Source organism: Gymnoscopelus microlampas, assembly GCF_963454915.1.
Source record: "Gymnoscopelus microlampas genome assembly, chromosome: 15".
Taxonomy (NCBI): Eukaryota; Metazoa; Chordata; class Actinopteri; order Myctophiformes; family Myctophidae; genus Gymnoscopelus; species Gymnoscopelus microlampas.
In genome coordinates this window covers 17849715-17869834 of record NC_139952.1, presented here as the reverse complement: position 1 = coordinate 17869834, position 20120 = coordinate 17849715, and the positions used below count along the sequence as shown (strand labels likewise).

At 39.7% G+C, this 20120-nt stretch overlaps 2 protein-coding genes and 1 long non-coding RNA gene across 3 annotated transcripts; all 3 read right to left on the bottom strand.

The window, feature by feature from the left end:
* Positions 1-128: 128 nt before the first annotated feature.
* Positions 129-4476, bottom strand: mrpl9 (mitochondrial ribosomal protein L9). Its single transcript, XM_084081273.1, has 7 exons — positions 4174-4476; positions 3318-3483; positions 2726-2850; positions 2553-2606; positions 2338-2442; positions 1629-1712; positions 129-1079 (listed from the first exon to the last, which is right to left on the bottom strand). The coding sequence occupies exons 1-7, from the start codon at positions 4255-4257 to the stop codon at positions 258-260; spliced, it is 1440 nt and encodes a 479-aa protein (XP_083937399.1). The 5' UTR covers positions 4258-4476; the 3' UTR covers positions 129-257.
* A 2749-nt stretch (positions 4477-7225) lies between these two features.
* Positions 7226-10101, bottom strand: LOC311061883. The gene is made up of 5 exons (XR_014602430.1): positions 10017-10101; positions 9549-9623; positions 9080-9130; positions 8793-8987; positions 7226-8429 (listed from the first exon to the last, which is right to left on the bottom strand). It is a non-coding gene; the product is annotated as an uncharacterized lncRNA (long non-coding RNA).
* A 1109-nt stretch (positions 10102-11210) lies between these two features.
* On the bottom strand, positions 11211-13264 carry LOC311062209 (1-phosphatidylinositol phosphodiesterase; the record flags this gene model as incomplete). Its single annotated transcript, XM_084081078.1, has 3 exons — positions 13170-13264; positions 11791-12361; positions 11211-11483 (listed from the first exon to the last, which is right to left on the bottom strand). The coding sequence occupies exons 1-3, from the start codon at positions 13229-13231 to the stop codon at positions 11211-11213; spliced, it is 906 nt and encodes a 301-aa protein (XP_083937204.1). The 5' UTR covers positions 13232-13264.
* Between the last annotated feature and the right edge of the window lie 6856 nt (positions 13265-20120).

Below are 20120 nucleotides of genomic sequence, written 5' to 3'. Positions count from 1 at the left end.
TGTTGTATTCATAAATGTGTTAGAGAGCACATTATAGAAAATGAGCATATACCAGATTTTTTACTCCCAAACATGAAACATTCTTACTTCCAGTATATGTGAAACCAGTCCAGGAAAGTAATGCAAAGTTGAATGCGTTTCTTTTATTTTTTTAGGCAATCTTGGAGGTCACAACACAGGGAGAACATACAATAGAAATAGAGGGAATTACACATTACAAAGTCTCTTGCAATTCCGTGGAAGTGCATTTTAGTCCTTTAATCCTTTTTGGGGGTTTCAGTGGGTGGAACTGGTTGGTCATTAGCCGTCTCTGCAGTAACCGAAACCTTAGGAGGAGCAGCAGAGGCCTCTGGCATGACTGAAGCCTCGGCAAGTGGAGTTTCAACAGAAGCTGCAGCTTCTTCCACAGCTTCAGCAGGTGGGGCAGCAGAGGCCTCTGGCATGACTGAAGCCTCGGCAAGTGGAATTTCAACAGAAGCTGCAGCTTCTTCCACAGCTTCAGCAGGTGGGGCAGCAGAGGTCTCTGGCATGACTGAAGCCTCAGCAAGTGGAGTTTCAACAGAAGCTGCAGCTTCAGCAGGTGGGGCAGCAGAGGTCTCTGGCATGACTGAAGCCTCAGCAAGTGGAGTTTCAACAGAAGCTACAGCTTCAGCAGGTGGGGCAGCAGCAGAGGCCTCTGGCGTGACTGAAGCCTCAGCAAGTGGAGTTTCAAGAGAAGCTGCAGCTTCTTCCACAGCTTCAGCGGGTGGGGCAGCAGAGGCCTCTGGCATGACTGAAGCCGCGGCAAGTGGAGTTTCAAGAGAAGCTGCAGCTTCTTCCACAGCTTCAGCAGGTTGGGCAGCTGAGGCCTCTGACATGACTGAAGCCGTAGCAAGTGGAGTTTCTAGACCTTCCACAACTTCAGCAGCGCTGTCCACCACCACACCAGGAACTGTCTTTACCACGACTTCCTCTGCTTCTGAAATGGCTGCCTCTGCAGTTGACACCACTTCTGGTTGCATCTCCTGTTGTTTCTTCATTAATCGGTCTTCATACAGCATCAGTGACATGGGGACACGCACTGTATCTATTCCGTTAACCTGAAAGATAAAATGACATGCTAATGAATCATCTCAGCAGAAAGCCACCTGCTGCTTCTGTGTTGTGGGGATATGGGTAGTTTTGTATATAATCCAGGGTTATCTAAACCTTTTCCCCAAGCAGAGAAAACAATAGCAGTACATGCTACAGATTCAAGTAGAATGCTACTAGGTCTAATGGAGTTTTATAAACACACACACACACACACACACACACACACACACACACACACACACACACACACACACACACACACACACACACACTTTATAGACTGCAGGATTGTTTATAATACTACTACCTTTCCATCTTATACTTTAGCTTGCTCTGATTGGTCAGCTACCATATTTTTCCTAGGCAAGATAAGGCTTGAGCTGATTCATTAGCCTAGGGAAGATAAACAGCTAACCAGCACAAGATTATCAACCCCTCTGTACGTTTATCACCACCTCAGCCAGGGCAAATAAAAGGTTGGATATATGTGGATAATATACAGAATATATAATATATTGTTTATATTATTGTAACACATCTTTCTTCAATCTTACCGTAACTTCACACCAGTAATCTCCTAACTCCTTGATTGGCTCATCTGGAAGTCTCAATGCATGAGGGGGCACAACAACTCCCAGCTACGGAAAGGTTTTATTGAATTAATAGGCAAGCCAGGGAGCAATGGAGCATAGAAAAACTATAAAAAGCCAATGCTCTATTTTGATATAACATTAATTTCACATTTTGATACTTTCTGGTAAATGCAACGTGTGTGTGTGTGTGTGTGTGTGTGAGTGTATTAGGCATGGGCAATATCATCGATTTCGCGATATATCGCGATATTTTATTTCCCGATACTGTATCGATACTCCAGGCCTTCGTATCGCGATACTTTTGAAAAAAAACGTTTATTTTTTGTATTATTATTAAGCTTTTGCAGATACAGGCTTTATGAAAAAACATTCAAATAACCTATCACTGATCTGCAGCTACTCAATATGTAGTGTGTATATATATACAATATCTAGTTGTGATATATATGTATATATCACAATATTTATCGTATCGCAATACATCGCAATATGTATTGCATCGCAATATATCATGATATCGCAATATATCGTGATATAATCGTATCGTGACCCAAGTATCGTGATACGTATCGTGAGGTTCTTGCCAATACCCATCCCTAGTGTGTGTGTGTATATGAGAGAGAGAGAGAGATAGAGACATTACTTAAACAAACCAAGAACACATTCATACCTTCTTCAAAACTTGTCTGCAAACTATTTCTTTGGTGAGCTCAAAATTATCCATGGGGGGTATTGAATTAATCTTCAGCGATGAGCGTTTAAGGAACTCCACTGTCTGTAAAAACACACGAGGCAAGATGACAAACAACTGCTGGTCCTCTCAAAACGTTCTCTGTTTTTATACAAAGAATAGTGGATAAATATCTTATGTGTACAAATGCTCACCATTTGTCCGGTGCGTGTTTGCATTCTTTCATCTAGTGTCCCCTCACGTAGAAGCTGTGGATTAAGACAAGTAGTCCAGTCAGGAGAGCAGCGAGACTATGAGTACAACACAACTCTGCGAGCATAGTGAAATACTGGCATATGACACTCAGGGAAAATAAGTCAACACTCACTCTCATCTCCTCAGCAAACATATCTTTGTTCTCTGGTGATGGATATACTGCAAGGCCTTGGGGCAACAGCTTATTTCGGCCAACAGACTTTTTCACCGACACCGTATCGCCTCGCCCACCAAGCTCTGTTGATGCAAAGTAAATAAAAAGACATATCCTAATGAGAGTAACACTTGAATAGTGATAATAGCTTAAACCAAGCGTTTATTATATATTGATGATCACCGGGGGAATAATATTCCACCACAGTATAATGCAAAACAATAATAAAAAGGTTTGATTGCTTCAAATACGCAAGATCTTTTACAGCATTTTCTAGGCCCACAAACACAAAAAGGTTTAAACATGCAGACAACTTTACAAGTAGTCTGCTGTTTAACCCTTTTGTGTGTGATGCGCATTTGAAGTTTTTTTGCATTATATAATGGTCTCCCTCATCATCTTTTTACTTTGGAGAAAGCCTCTCTGTGGCAAGTCAGTTAATAAGAATTCCTAAGATTTCCACGATAGTCATTTTAATGCTTGAATTTGTGACAAAGCCTATGATGCACCATTTGTCAAAAAAGAAGAAAAAAGCATTGAGCACACTCACTGGGCACAGTCTGTGTCAGAATAAGCTCCATCTTCTCCTTTGGTGCATGTGTGGTGTCCTCGACCAATTTATAGATCCTGTGTCTTCGAGGGTACAACCTTGAAGTTGCCGGGCTCCCTTCTTTGGCCAATGGGACCTGCCACCACCGTTCTACAATAACTGTATTCTGTAACACACACAGATATAAAGTTGATATGAAAAAGCAATGCAATAATCAGTGTTTGGTAATTCAACCATTGTGACTCTGACTGATATGTAGATTAACACTTTTACTGTGTGAATATATACCACCCAGATGTTGCAATTCTTTGGTTGTCTGACAGGACAGCCACTTTGGAGCTGCTATTCCATGATGGAAATGTATTCAACTACCAACCAAGGTAACAAAACCTATTCTTCACTACAACAACCACTTGAACCCCATCATCGGGGAACATTAGCCAATAATAGCAGATGTATAGATGTATAGATAATACAAGCTCACAACATGTCACAAGCTTGTAGGTCGGCTATTTCTGTTGATGGAAAAACGGCCCAAGACAAGTAGTACAGAGTGAAATCAGGTCCAGTGAGTCTACTAAATCTAGTAGCCTTGGATCAAGACTATCATAGATGGATTTTATGGAGTCTGACTTTTGTCAGTTGTGAGAAAATAGCAGATCTACAAGCTCACATAGTAGATAGGTGGTTAGTGATCTTGACATATCAGCTGAGCTGTGGTGGCTCATATATTAGCTAGCCTAGCTAGGCATAGGAATGCGCTGTCGGACTAACGTACTGCACCCTAGTTTGCACCAGAATGTACTTTGTTTTGACATTGATCGCTTTCATAAAATACCATAATAATAAGCCTCACCTTGCATGAAGTGACAGAGAAGGACCTGACGAGGGAGGGATGCGTTACGACGTCCTGAAGGACACGGCGGCTGGAGCTCCACATGTTGGTCCACTTGGAACAGATCAAATACACGTTTTAACAGTCAGCTAGACGTACAAAGCCATACGTTGACATACATGCATCGGTATAGTGACAATAATGACTCGTTCATTCCAATTCCCGCATTTAGAATATAACTGTGTTTACTTGTTGGACAGGAAAAGATTGACTGACAAAACTAGTGGCAAGATTATGGCGTCATCAGTTCTGCGACAGCAACTGGGAAGGACCCCTCACATGTAACAGGCGCGAACAGCCTTTTACTATGTTGATGAAGCGCAAGGGGGCGGGTGGGGAGACAGTCGCCGCGCTGTAGTCAAGGCACAGACTACTGTGTTGTTGACGGGCAATGGATGCACGCTTATGAGAAACAACAACAATAAAACCTGGCAAAACAGTTGCGTTCATTAGCGCAAGATGGAGGCTAAAGGAAACATTCAGTCTAAATGTCCTGTTTGCTTATTCACAACTACTGTGCCAGATAATCCCCACACCAAGAGAGTAAAAAAAGGAAAAAACGTTTCAGTCATTATTCACACCGACTTCACTGTAGCCTATAGTAGCCTTTTCATAAATTAAATTTGTACTTAGGCTGTCCTGAAAGTTTATAATATTTAGAGAAATTTAAAGTTTCAAATACAAAAGTAGTAGTAGTAGTTGTGAATTACTGGACATTTAGACTGAATGTTTCCTTTATCCTCCATCTTGCGCTAATGCACGCAACTGTTTTGCCAGGTTGTATTTTTGTTGTTTCTTATAAGCATGCATCCGTTGTCCGTCAACAACAGTAGTCTGTGCCTTGACTTCAATGCGCTGACTCTCTCCCCACCCGCCCCCTTGTGCTTCAACAACATAGGAAAAGGCCGTTCTCTCTTTTGCCTGAATCTCCATCGTCTTCCCCGGATTTTTTTTTAACTCTATGGTCTTCCCACGGAAATAATGACCATAGGCTATACTGAAAGATAATCTTCCAAGCAAAAGTATGATTGATTGATTGATTGATAAGATGATCCCCGGCCGGAGGTGAATTCAGGTGACAACAGCTGACAGCAGTAGACCTAGACCTACCTAGGCAAGAGTCAAGAACTAAACCAAGATAAATAATAATAATAATTTAAAAAAAAATAACAGCTTACTACTTCTTGGTTGCTGCACAGGTGAATCCCTTTGCATTCTGTCTGACCTTTTTCTGGAGCTCGCACTTTGACAGCATTGTAAAAAACATGTTTTTTAAAAGCATATATACATACATTTCTGTCTGTCTCTTATATGTCATCATGATTTGTGTGCATGGGGATCTCATCTTAAACAAGCTCAGTGCTTAATGAGTCTCCCAGTTTAGTAGACCTTGTATTGTGATTTTTTTTTACTTCCATGTACTGATGTTCTCATGTCTTACTAAATAAAGTACATCAATCAATCAAACATCACATCACCTCATCACCATGACTCAGCCATAACCATATAAGGAGTTCCCAATGCAGCTATACCCAAATATGGAATGTGTTGTCTAACCTCAGTGTGTCCTCATGGCATCAGCAAACAAATCAGTCAGCTGCATAAATGGGCACAAAAGGAGACATGGCCATATGGGCATATACTGATGACATCAGGGATCTCCATATATGGGCATAAAAGGGACAAGGACTGGCAGATACAGAGATCTCCATATATGGGCATAAAAGGGATTCTCCATATATGGGTATAAAAGGGACAAGGACTGACATATCAGCATGCCCATATATGGGCATATACTGACGACATCAGGGATATCCATAGATGGGCATAAAAGGGACAAAAGTAGAAGTACGTTTCTTAATTTTTATATCAACACATTTCTGTAATGTTTTCACAATGAATTTATAGGACCTTGTAACTCTTATTTCAGAGAAGTACTGTAACTCTCTGAAACCACCTGCACTGCATGCACTGATGTGCTTGCTTGTAGAACCACTACGTTATACAAAGCCTTCAGAAACACCTATAAAACATAGAAATGACTGAGGAACCAGAACTAAATACTTTCACTCCTATACACCTATACAAGATGTACTGTAACAAAGAGGCGAGCGGAGGGGGAAGCCAGAAACACGGCTAGTGTGAGAGCAGAAGTTAGGCCAAGGCAAAACCGCATCAATGCAACTAGTCACAACCCCTTGCAACAAAACCGTTTTAAGGTCAACCGCACCAATGCAACTCCTTGCAACTACCAGTGGGGCAGTAATAATGGTTGCAAGTGGTTGCATGCATGTTGCAAGGAGTTGCATGGCGAATCATTGGTGTGGATGTGGAGTGGGCTTAAAAGTACTCAGTACTTTTCAGCCTTCCTACAAATGTACTCGAATAAAAGTAAAATATTTGTCTTGGAAATGTACTCAAGTAAGAGTACTAAGGATCAAAAAAAGTAAAGTACAGATCCTCAGAACCTGTACTCAAGTAAAGTACTCAAGTACGTTTACTCCGTTACTGTCCACCACTGCTTAAACTCAACATCACAATCAAGATCGACTTGATCAAAATCGACAACAAATGGGTGGATTTTTTATTGACTTATTTTTACCCATCTTTCTCCCCAATTTAGTTGTTATGCCAATTGTTTGGCATAACCCCCCCCCCCCCCGAACACAGGATAATTGTGTTTGTGTAGACACTCGACAAAGCCGGATGCACCATGGTGGATTCGAACCCACAACCTCCATGGTGGTGGGCAGGCACTCTAACGCTGCGCCACCCAAGCCCCCTAAATGGGTTGATTCTTATTTGTGCTGCGAATGATCAGTTGTCTGCCCCATTAAGGTTTGACAGAACAAAGGTCAAGGTCAAGACCAAAAACTAGAATGGAGAGGTATTAGTGCAGCCAATGCTTTCACCCCTGGGTGTTTTTCTTTTACTTCTTCTTTATTCATAAAAAGAAATGCACTATAGATACACTTTCATTTTCAAGGGCACCCTTTACACAGGGGAACAGCAATAATAATAATAATAAACTTTATTTGTATAGCACCTTTCATGACATGAAATGCAGCTCAAAGTGCTTTACAGAGCAATAATACAATTACAGTTACAACCAATTTAACAATAAAGCAAAAAAAGAAAAGCAAAACCATAAAACAACATTAAAATAATAGCAAAAGGCAGTGAATAAGGCAATACAGTGAGGACATGGGTAACAACACAGAGATTTAAAAATCAGCTAAAAGCAAGAGTGAAGAAGTAGGTCTTGAGCTGTGCTTTAAAGCTATCGACAGAGGCTGCCTGTCATAGGTGTAATGGGAGTTTATTCCATGCTGTCGGTCCATAGAAGCAGAATGCTGCTTCACCGTATTTGTTGTCATTGTAGGCACCTCGAGCAGGTCAGCACTTGAAGACCTGAGGGGCCGGTTTGGAACATATCTCTCTAGGCAGTCATAGAGGTAGGAAGGTGCCAGACCATTTAGAGCTTTATAAACTAATAAAATCATTTTAAAATCAATCCTAAAAACAACCGGGAGCCAGTGAGAAAAGTAGTAGCAGTACAGGTAGCAGTATAGCCTACAACTATTAAAAATATACTACTGTAAATGATAACCACAAAGAATGTGAGCACATGACAACAAAAATAAGATAACTGCAGTAAAATGCCCAGTATGCATGGCAAAAAAACTCTCTACTCCATGTCTACAGCAGTATAGCACTTTGCATGTAAAGTACATGCTAAATACAACATATTTTTAGAAAGTGAGACAAACTGGTATTGACATATAATATGGAGAAGTTTTATTTCCTGTTTTGTAGCTACAAGGACCACCCTCTGCCACTACTACAAACCACTACAACAGTGTCATCATTGTCACGTATCTGTCAACATTTGAAGACACATTTTTGTCCCAGGCTGCAATACAAACCAACAGCCATACTATTTCAAAGCAGCCTACTCACTCAAGCACTGTTGTCCTGAGAATCAGCTATTGCTCCATAAGGGACATTGTACACGTTTGTCAAACGGCGTGTCTTAAAGCTCATAGCACAGATGAAGAAAAGAAAGCAGATACCGCCAAAGAGCATTCCAATCCAAAGTAGCCACCACAGGCTAATTATAAAGAATGCAAATTGGTAGACAGTTTTCTGGCAGTATCCAACATCCCCGGTTGTTGGGAGGTAGTTGGGAGGATATATGGAAAATACCCACATGGTGCCTACAAGTACAAACAGAAGTTCATCATAACATTCAAATAACTTTACAGTCCTTGTGGGTTAAATTACACATTTGATTAGGTCCAGATGCTATATTTAGGTTTGGCATCACCAATGACATGATATAAAATAAAGTATTGTTTTTAGCTTCGCCTTCTAAAGTCAATTTGCCTTCAATATGAAAGCAATACTATGCCTTCTTTTTTTCAGTGAATAAAATACATTATTACAGTATAGCAAACACCAAAGAAACAGAATACATCATATAGTGAGAATTGTACTGCATAAACATTTATTGCTTCAGAAACCTAAAAGGAAAAGACTATTTGAATCTCTCCACGTGCGTACTTCCCTCCCTCTCTCACCTGAGATGTACCAGCCAAAGTTGAAGAGGTAAAGGACAGTGATGAGGGATGAACACAGAATGCTAGCAGTGCCTTGCATCCTTGAGAATTTGATGCAGTGGCTCAGAAAGATACAGATGGTGGTGGACACTCCAGCCACAGTCAGATAGATAGGGATCCATGGTTGCAAAGGACAGTTATTCAAATGCATGATCCCTAAGATACAGCAGGAGATATTTAGAATATTACGAATACAAGGAAACATGAAGAACTATGGTATGATGTGCTCGGGAAGAAAATAAACCTACCAAATCCAATAGCTGTGATCATAACCATCAATATCATGATATTCACCACAACTGTAAGAAGTAAGGAGAGTGGGGCATAGGGTCAAGGGTTAAATCCAACAATCAGAGCGAGGTGTTATTTGGACATACTAGCAGTGTATGGCACTTGGCAGAAATGTTTAATATTACTTATTTTCTACTATTTTATGACTTATATACTACTATACTATATATATTACTATATAATAAGATGTGCTCTAAGCTATATAGAGAATGGCACAAATGTACTTATTTTGTGGTCTGGACTTTTCTCATAAAAAAAACAAAAACAATGTTGTCTTTTGGGAATGGGATGGTATAACCTCGATATGTAGTACTGATTTGGAAACGTAAAGCTCGTAGTAATTTTTTAACAGATGACATTTTAACTCATGCCAAAAAGAATATGCAAAAGGATGGGGATAAACATAGTAGAAAGAAAAGAACAAACCTCCTATTGCAGTCAGAACTGGACTTTGTGGTTGGGAGTTGGGTTGGGAGTCCATCTTCAATATTTGCTCACTGCCTGGAGTACAGCAAGTAGAACATAATGATATAAGACAAGAGTAGCTCTTAGCAGACCTTGTATTGAACTGTACTTTCCTGTGTTTTTTTTTGCAAACTGCTAATAAAGTATTCAATCTATCAAATTCAGCAGTAGCAGACCACTTTAAAATAGTTACAGCCAATATGGTACATACCATTATACATGTACAATAAATAGAAAATAAACACACAAATATTACAGAATGAATACAAAGCTGATCAAACATCATGTTGTAAAATGGTGCACATCATTTGCAAATGATGGAAGATACACAGGTGAATGGCATCAAGTAATAAAATATAGATTGAATACTGAACAATATGGAATGCAATAACTTAGTTCTGATCATACAGTGTGTAGTGTATGCCTCACCTGTGCGTTTTCCAGGATGGAAACCTTATATTTTATGTTCGTTGAGGGTACAGCATGCATGGGCGATAGTGCAGCTACTGATTGCAATCAGCAAGTCAACTTCGCAACATCCTCTAGTTTTCAAGCAGGATGTTAGGACACATGTGACATGACCACTTGCTAAATCATTTTGCAAGATTTGTGTGTGCTACTCTCGTCGATTAGAATATTATTATATTCCCTATTCATTGCTGATACATTCCGTTTGCATGGATCCAATTCAATGAATCCCTCAAAATAATTTCTATTTGCATTAATTTGTTCTGTCGTCTCACTCACTGTCTCTTCTTGTCAGATTTATTTCCCCCTCTTCTTTATTTTTGTTTTGAATGGTTTTGTGTTTATTTTTTACACATCTGCACAAAGTTTCAGGTATTTTGCTATGAAACAAGTGTACACCAAACAGTTTTGGATATTTGCCATCTAGTGGGTTTCTCTTGTATTTGTTGTATCTTTTACTTGTTTATAATGACATACCCTCATTTTCTGTTTGACATTATTGTTCTGTACCCATTATTTTAATCTGCAAATTTAGAAAAATCTTCATGAAGCTGAAATAAAGTACAATACAGTTTGTTTTAATGTTTTAAACCTTGAACATGCTTATTTTTAATAAAGGCATTTTAATAGTAACTCTGGCAGGTTTTTATTTTTGCTTTTCTTTGTCTACTGATTTTACCCAACTCTTTACCCAACCCAGATCTCTCCAAAATTGTTGACTTATCCAGGCAGTGCTCCTCTATCCACCTTTGTAGTATTGTATTTCACCAGGCATTAAAACTGACATGGCAACTTTACTACAAATGTTCACAACATAGCTCTGTTTCCTTTGTACAGTAGCGTCATTTGGTCTTCACAACATTTGATTTAGTTTTGTTATCATGGGTTAAAAGAATTATGGTGGGCCCATTGCCTTATTTACAGTCTCCAATGTGGAAATAACTTGGCTAATATGAGAAGTTGGGAATGAAAACACCACAAACGATAGAAAATGAATTGTTTGACCAGACTTATTAGTGAACAATGTACATAGTTCTCAGCCTTGCTGTGAATTGAGTCAAGCTTAATTTATTCTCTTTTGCACAAGCTTGCCGCTTTGCGACACTGTCGTACTACTGAGTATAAATAAGGCTTTAAAGACTACAGTATCCTTTCTCAGTTGAAGTCAATGATCATTTGAAGAAGAGGAGCAGCAGGGTAGTCCATGGTAATGATTCCAAAGCGTGGTTTCTGACCCGTCTTGGTCACCTCATTTAAGTAGTTAAAAAGTTTGAGATTGATACGCTGTGCAATGGCACTGGGGTAGGTGAAGACTCCGGCTCCACTGGCATAGGTGAGAAACATCTGAGCTTTGTTTCCCACGGGCGCGGCCTCCAGGTGCTCATACACACTTTTCCATTTCTCTTCCACATGCAGCAGTGTGGGTACCTATAGGGGGACAAACAGCTTAGTAATCATCTCTAAACATCTGTTTTCCAGGAAATAATGAATATATTTATTAGCTGTGTCTCATTTAGGCTCATTATTCTCATTATTCATTTTTCATGTGTCTCATTTTTCTTTGTCTCAGAAAAAAAGTGATTTTCAACTGAAGAATCTGCACAGCAAAATCGAGTGTTAATTTAACTGTGAGTACAATGGCACCAAGTGGGCCCATTTGTGCACTCTTAGAGTTAAATAACACAGATTTTACTGTGTGTTATCTGTCAATGAGGATTTTAGAAGGTCTTCCTACACTCCAGTCATCCGCGATGTCCAGGGAACGGTAGCGCATTCCCAAATCTGGCCCGGAAAAGTCTTGCAGGACAATGAGCTTTCCCCGTGCCTGGCCCATGGTGGGCATTTGTCGGCTGTGCCACAGCAGATCCCAGTGGGCGTAGCGGTGGATGTAGCTCACCACAGCACCATAGATGTCATAGGTCTCACTGTACTCCTCCCTCAGGCGCATCAGCACGGTTTCCGTTGGGTGCTCATTGAGGAAGTCGACTACTCCCTCTAGCACATGGCCAAAGTGTGCCCGCTGGTAGGACACACCGTGATGGATGGTCAGGTTCCCCTTAACGTGACGCACACGGATGTCAAGGAAACGGACACCGGCGCGGAGCTGAGACGCCAGGGTCCAGGACTGGCATTCGGCAATGTGCCCGCCATGCAGCGCCATGGTGTTGTGAGTTCCGGGCATGGTGACATCAGATAACGGGTAGCTGCTAGGGATGCCTGCCATCCAGGAGGCGTTGAGGAACTCAGGGCTGGATGTGTCATCATAGTCAGGTCTCTGTATGGCACCGTCACCCAGAACGATGGCTCTAACGAAAACACGTGTTCAGCAGGATACATGGAGTTAAAGTCACCATCTATATAAAGCTGCAGTGGTAGGCAGCAGGCCTGTAATAGTACCGTTATCTGGCCTGACATAGGCGGGCCCCCAGGGATGTGCTGGGAGGGGAATGGGCCCTTGCGAGTGATTCAAATTGCCACTTAGAAGTATGCCTGTGTTCAAAGAAGGAAAAACTGTATTTGCAATGCTTTGGACGCCTCTCTACTGTTAAATATGAAATGACATGTATATTGATGATATAAGTATCCTTGTATTTGTTTATACAGAGCTTGGGAGAGTTTACCAGGGTGGACTTTTTCCACTGACCTTGCAGCCTTGAGAATGGGAAATGTGGGGGCGGGGCGGATTTAGCTGTTCAAACACAGATTTTAACAACAACAATTATATAACATTTAAAATAATCTGTATACAGTATACAGTGACAAAATACCGACAAATGATTATGATTATGATTACGATTATTTAAGTGCAACATTCAAGGATGTGGCCTGCACAAAATGATTACACAAAACTGTATTGATTACACCTGTAAAATTTGATTACACACAGTTCTAGCAGTATGAAATTATACGTCACAAATCTTTATTTATTAGCATTTATATCAATTATTGATATAAGGCTGCCTTTGGTCTGTGGCAAGTTGAATTTCTTAAATTGGTCTTTGATTATCTTCTCGCCCGCTATCTAATGCTGCAGCTTAGAAACAAATTGGCCCAAGACCAAACTTACTTGCCTACTCCTGATATATTTATACTCAGCTGATTCAATATACTCACCCTGCAAGGAGCATCAGTTCAAACAAGGTTTTTACGGGAGCTTGTTGTGTGCCATTCATCATTCCGGATTATCCTAGTTATGATGACAGGATCTGTAATCAAGAGAGAGCAAAGCAAGCAACAGTTATAATTCATGAAGAAATTATCTTAAGAGCCAAGATATTGTCCATTAGGACTACATGATAATTACAAATCATTTGCGCAGAGGTAGTTGGTCCGGTCATTAATCTGGAAGTGAACAAGTGCATAGGCATTACATGGAGAAAGGTAGAAAGGCTATGAATGCATACTCTGTGCAGGTCATTTCAGAATAAAATCTGATCAAATCCAATAGATAACACTTAACACCCCTTTAATAAAAACTGAGCACTCATAAAATAATAACAGGAAAACAAATCCACAGATCTGTTTGTGTAACAACAAAACATTTCTCCACGGGAACATTGGCACACAAAACATCTAAGCCAACTACCAGAGGGAAGAACAAACTCTTGTAAATAAACACCCCCTATCTCATTCCAAATCCCAGTAGTTCTTGGACCTTTTTCACAGCAGACATTTTGACATAAATGCGTGAAATTAATAATAGTAATAATAAATAATAATAAAATCAATATTATTAGCCATGGCCACTCAAGGGACACAATATTTTACCTACACTATATTTTCTTTCCAGTGTGAATTTGATACTTACTATAGTGACTGGTTGGAATGTGGACAGTATCAGATGTGAATACCCCGTCCAACTGATTCCCACTGATAACCCACGTGTTGACCAGAAAACATTTCCAATCACAAAAGCATAACATCCAATCGGAAAAAGGTGGGAACAAAGGTCAGAGCCCAGACTGAAAGTGAACTCATCTCACCCCCCTGGAGCATTTCCCAACAAATGAAAACCAATAGATCCCACACAATTCTTTTCTAGCTCCAGGAGCTTTCCTATAGGTCCAGTCTTACCTGAAGCCAGTTGGTGGGAGTCCTCAGCCGGAGGGTCCGAAGATAGAGACTGAGGGAGAGGAGCAGGAGAGAGCGAGAGAGAGAGGACAGAGATGAACTGTCAGAGCCAGCACACTGACCTGGGATGTTGATGTAGCACATGCCATGGTAAAGCCTCACGTCAGAGTGTTGGGGCGGGCAGTGAGGTGGGGTCTCTGAATTGATCACGCCATTCTCTTTCAGAATACACAGCTGAGCGAGCTCACAACAAACACAGTGTCGTATAATGACACACACACACACACACACACACACACACACACACACACACACACACACACACACACACACACACACACACACACACACGCACACACACACACACACACACACACACACACACACACACACACACACACACACAGTATTAGAATGTTATTCTAAATGACAATCTATTTATTATTTACCATGCTGTGGTGAAGTGTAACTACTTTAACAACATTAGCAGAGTCGTATGTAATGGTGATACTGGTTTGGTTGGTTTGATGTTCATTCTTCTTAGGTTATAATTTATTTAACAACATTTTACTTGAAAACCTTTCTGTATAATTAAACAGCAGAACAAGTGACCAGGTGCTCAAGTGAGGTCAAAGTCTTTGGACAATTTTAATAATATATCTGATGCTCTTGGGACATTATGAACAAAGAAACAGGAAAACATAGATCCCAGGCACTCAAATTATAGCAGGAAGGAACAAATACAGTATATTTGAAAAGGACATCATAATGTCCGTCTGAAGACCAGCTTTATGGTCTAAATATGCTGTGTTGCATCTTTTTTTTTTTACTTTTCAGCCACCTTACAAAGGCTTTTCAAAAATATATGTTCCTTCCTGGTAATATTTGTTGTGCCGTGTTTCTGTACAACTTCTCTTAATTCTACTTATATATAGATAATATTGCAGTATTATTATTACGTAGTAGTAGTAGTAGAAATATTGTTATTGTTATTATTTGAGTGAAACATTACAGTTCCTCTTACCCATCTGGAACAATATTTTAACTTTATATTTTTCTAATTTATTATACAAATATATTTATGTATTTATAATTTATGAACAAATATACAATATTTTGTTAATTTAACAAAACTTATTTTGCCTTCACCAACAGGTTAATACTGTAGAAACGAGCAGACAGGCATAAAAGACAATTCATTAATCTGTGGAAACTTGTGCAGGTGACCATTTTCACACAGTTTATTGGAGGTGAGCCGAGGTGAAGGCCAAACTATACCGGTCAGTATTATCTCCTCTGCAATGACATATGACCAAAAATACGTGTTTTGTACTGAGCTTTTTGGGAACAAATGGGACATTAACAACATTCGGCAAAAATAGCTCACAAAGTGTCAGAACATGACTTGGGTGATTTGCTATTTCCAGCAAAGAGATTAGGTGTAGAGGTAAAAAAAGAATGTGTGCACCAAGAATATAGACCCCAGGAGGACTCCAGTCAACAAGTATAATTACACGGTTTAAGTGATTCATATTAGTAACAGTTGATAGAATTGTTGTGGTATTGATTAAAAGTGTCTATAGTAACTTCTGTGGTTTTACCATTGCCAGCAGTCAGTAATTAAATCATAGCAACACCTCCGTAACAACTGTTGCAGTCCATACTATTGCTGTGAGTAAGATAAGATAAACCTTTATTTATTTACCACTATTATCATCGCTATTATAATTTAGTATTATTAATATTAGTATATTTTGTTTTGTTTCCCTTTGTTTGTCAAATCAAAGTCAAATGATACATACAGTGCCTTGCGAAAGTATTCACCCCCTTCACTTTTTCCTTTATTTTATTTTATTATAATAGTTTTTTTATTTTATTTTAGAGACAGTACAGTGTAACAGACGATACAAAAAAAGTCTCCACGCTATACCCCATAATGACAAAATAAAAAAGTATTATTTTGCAAATGTATTAAAAAATGTAAAAACACAAAATCACATGTGCATAAGTATTCACATCCTTTGCTATGATGTTGTTTCCACAGATCATCCTTGAGCTGTTTCTATAACTTGATTGGAGTCTGCCTATGATAAATGAAATTGGATTTGACATCATTTAGGTCAGGTCCCACAGTTAACAGTGCATGCCGAAGCACAAACCAAGCCATGAAGTCAAAGGAATTGTCTGCAGACCTCTGAAACAGGATTGTATCGAGGCACAGATCTAGGGAGGGTTACCAAAAAACATTTCGCAGCATTGAGGGTCCCAACAAACACAGTGGCCTCCATCATTTGTAAATGCAAGAAGTTTGGAACCACTTCTTCCTAGGGCTGGTCACCTGGCCCAACTGAGCAATTGGGGGAGATGGGTCTTGGTCAGGGAGGTGACCAAGAACCCAATGGTCACTCTGACAGAGCTCCAGTGTTCCTCTGTGGAGATGGGAGAACCTTCCAGACGGATCACCATCTCTGCAGCACTCCATCAATCAGGCCTTCATGGTAGAGTGGCCAGATGGAAGCCAATCCTCAGTAAAAGGCACATGACAGCCCATTTGGAGTTTCCTAAAAAATCTCTGGTCTGTTGAAACAAAGATAGAACTCTTTGGCCCGAAAGCCAAGTGTATTGTCTGGACAAAACCAGGCAGGTACTGGGAGACAAGTCAGGATCAAGGGAATTTTTTATGCAGTAAAGTACAGAGAGATCCATGATGAAAGCCTGCTCCAGAGCACTCTGGACCTCAGACTGAGGCAGAGGTTCACCTTCCAAAAGGACATGGAGCCTAAGCACACAGACAAGATAACACAGGAGTGGCTTCAGGACTGTAGTCTGTGATTGTCCTTGAGTGGCCCACCCGGAGCCTAGACTTGAACCCCTTTGAACATCTCTGGAGAAATCTGAAAATGGCTGTGCACCGAAGCAACCTGATACAGCTTGAGAAGATCTGAAAAGAAGAATGGGAGAAACTACCCCAAAATAGGTGTGCCAAGTTGTAGCATAATACTCAAGTAGAATTGAGGCTCTAATTGCTGCCAGCTTTAGTATTTTTAACACATTTGCAAACATTTCTAAAAATACTTTTTCATTTTGTCATTATGCAGCATTGTGTGTAGAATTCTGAGCAAAAAATCTAATTTAATACATTTTTGAATAAGGCTGTAACTTAACAAGATGTGGAAAAAGTTAAGGGGGTTGAATACTTTCGCAAGGCACTGTATAATGGATATAGATATATGGACTCATGTCAGACTTGTGTAATCATGTTTTTGTTTACTGCATTTTAATTTAGTTTGTAACACTGGGTGTATATAAAAAGAAAAAAAAGAAAACCAAAACAATTACAAGAAGATGTGAACGCATGATCGTAGAGAGATAGGAATATAAACAAAATAAAACAAAATAAATATATTTTGAGTATAAGACTATCTGCACTGGGTCTGGCTGAGTTTATTCTATCAATAAATATAAGTATAAATGTACAATGTATCACCAGTGAATACATACATTAATCTATTGCCAATGTATTTATGAATGGATATACAGTATGTACAGACTATCAATAGTAAATTTGACTTTGTGTGTGTGTGTGTGTGTGTGTGTGTGTGTGTGTGTGTGTGTGTGTGTGTGTGTGTGTGTGTGTGTGTGTGTGTGTGTGTGTGTGTGTGTGTGTGTGTGTGTGTGTGTGTGTGAGAATGTGTGCGTGTGCATACAGCTGTGTGCACTAAAGCACATGTAGAGAAAAGTGCAGATGAATATTTTCCCACGTTTCTCACCTATCAGTCAATGAGAGGTCAAATATTATACAACAAGCGTGCCCTGTTATCCCTTAACAGTATTTGGTTAGCTATTAATAGTAATTCTAAATACAAAATATTGTGAATTCTTGCACTTTGCATGACCAGGTTAATTTGGGTTGAAAGTTAAAGATTTTTAAGACCCATTTGAGCATTTGAACTATGAAAGAAACCACACAATATAATTTGAATGTCTTTTTTTCAGTGCTAAAATATAGAGAAGGGACATGATCTTATCTGACTTACATTTCATAGCAATAAATTATTAATTACATTAATAAACCCTTTACTTAGTTGACCAGCACCTATTTTCACAGCAGGTACAGCAGTACCTTTAGATTGATTGAATACTTTATTAGCAAGTTTTGGAAACAGTACGACATTACGTGCCCGGAATAAGGATGCCCAGGGATCATGTGCTTATAAAACTGCAACTATTCATAACCTTTAACACAAGAGGGCCCCACCTGAAGAATGGCTATCTCTGTTGGATAATCTGACTTGGCTCCTGTTTCATGCATTGCTGTTCACAGTGTTCACAATAAAGCATGATGTTAATGGAATAAGATCTTATCAGAAAGGCCTTATCAGAAACATAGCTCCCCATGGAGCTATGTCACCTTTCCTGTTCACCCTCTACACCTCCAACGTCCACTTCAACTCCGGCACGTGCTACTTCAGAGGTTTTCTGATGACTCCTCCATTGTCAGCTGCATCATGGATGACAACGAGGACGAATACAGAGCCCTGATAGAGGGCTTCGTATAGGGTGGTGTGACAACAATCACCTTGAGAAAGCCCAAAGAGCTGGTGGTGGTCTACCGGTGGAAAGAGAAGAGGCCCCCGACTCCCATCACCATCCAAGGGTGGAGATGGTGGACATACACTATTCAAGTTCAAAGGTTCAACAGGCTGCTGCAGATGTTCTACCATTCTCTATAGCCAGTGTACTCTTCTTTGCTTTGTTTTGTTTTAGGGATGAGGAGGAAGTTGGACACTATCCAAGCAAACTCCTCTCATCCCCTCTATGATGTTCTAGTGGGGATGGGGATGAGGAGCAGCCACAGACAACACCCCCCCCCCCCCCAAAATACATATTATTATATCATATTATATCATATCTTATTATATACACTGTTGATAGACTGTACTATTATGATCTAGATACACACTGCTGGAGGCCGATTGACACAATTAGTCTGTCTCGCACTGTTAATAGTCTGTAAATGTTTCCAATGGTGATAGATCGTGATAGATTGTACATTTATTTATTGAGACATTATACATATTATGAACTGAGTCAGGTCATGAGCAAATATCTAGTGTCAGATAAGAGATAAGTATACTATTTATTTGTATTTTCTTTCTTATCTCCCTACTCTTACCAATACCTATCCTGTGTTTCATGCTTACCGTTGTTGCTGCTATGACACCTGAATTCAATATATTTGCTATATTTGAACAATCAAACAATCAAACTTAAAGTGATCTGATTATTCTAAATTATTCTTGGACGATGTCTCTAAAACCCACAGAAAGTACAACTAAATTACAAACATTTATATTTAGAGATAGTCTGAACAGTTAACCATTTGGGCCATTTCAATCACTAGCTACAGTCTTCTTTATCCCATTATATTATCATATGTGCTATTTTATATATATGTATTTTGTGTCTTAATTGTTGTGTTATAGATTTATAACACAATTACCCTACATTACCCTACATTTTGTTTAGTATGAGAAATGCCGATGGGAAATAGTTCCTATGCTCATTCTGCTCAAGAAGTTTTAAGAGAGAGTCATTGGATTCTTCTCATTCAAATCCAACAAGCCAGACCAGACCATAGCTAAAATATTTATGGGAGGGACCATCACACCCAAGAAAGGACAAAAACATGCAATTGAAGTCACTTAATGGTATGCTAGAAGACTGAAACTTTAAACATGGCTGTCAAGTAGCCTAAGGTGTCCTTTTTGAAGATACTGCCCTTCTACATACATGGATGACCTCAGACATATTTCCACACCCCCGCAAGTTCTGAAGGTGTGGCAATGATTGTGACAGAAACAATGAGAGGATGCCCAGCCTTTTGCTTTGAATACAGCCTGTGGTTACAGCCGCAGACAGCGTTGCCAGATTCTCTGAGAGAAACAAGCAACCAGGTCTAGGAAAACAAGCCGTAAAGAAGCGACTGGGCCA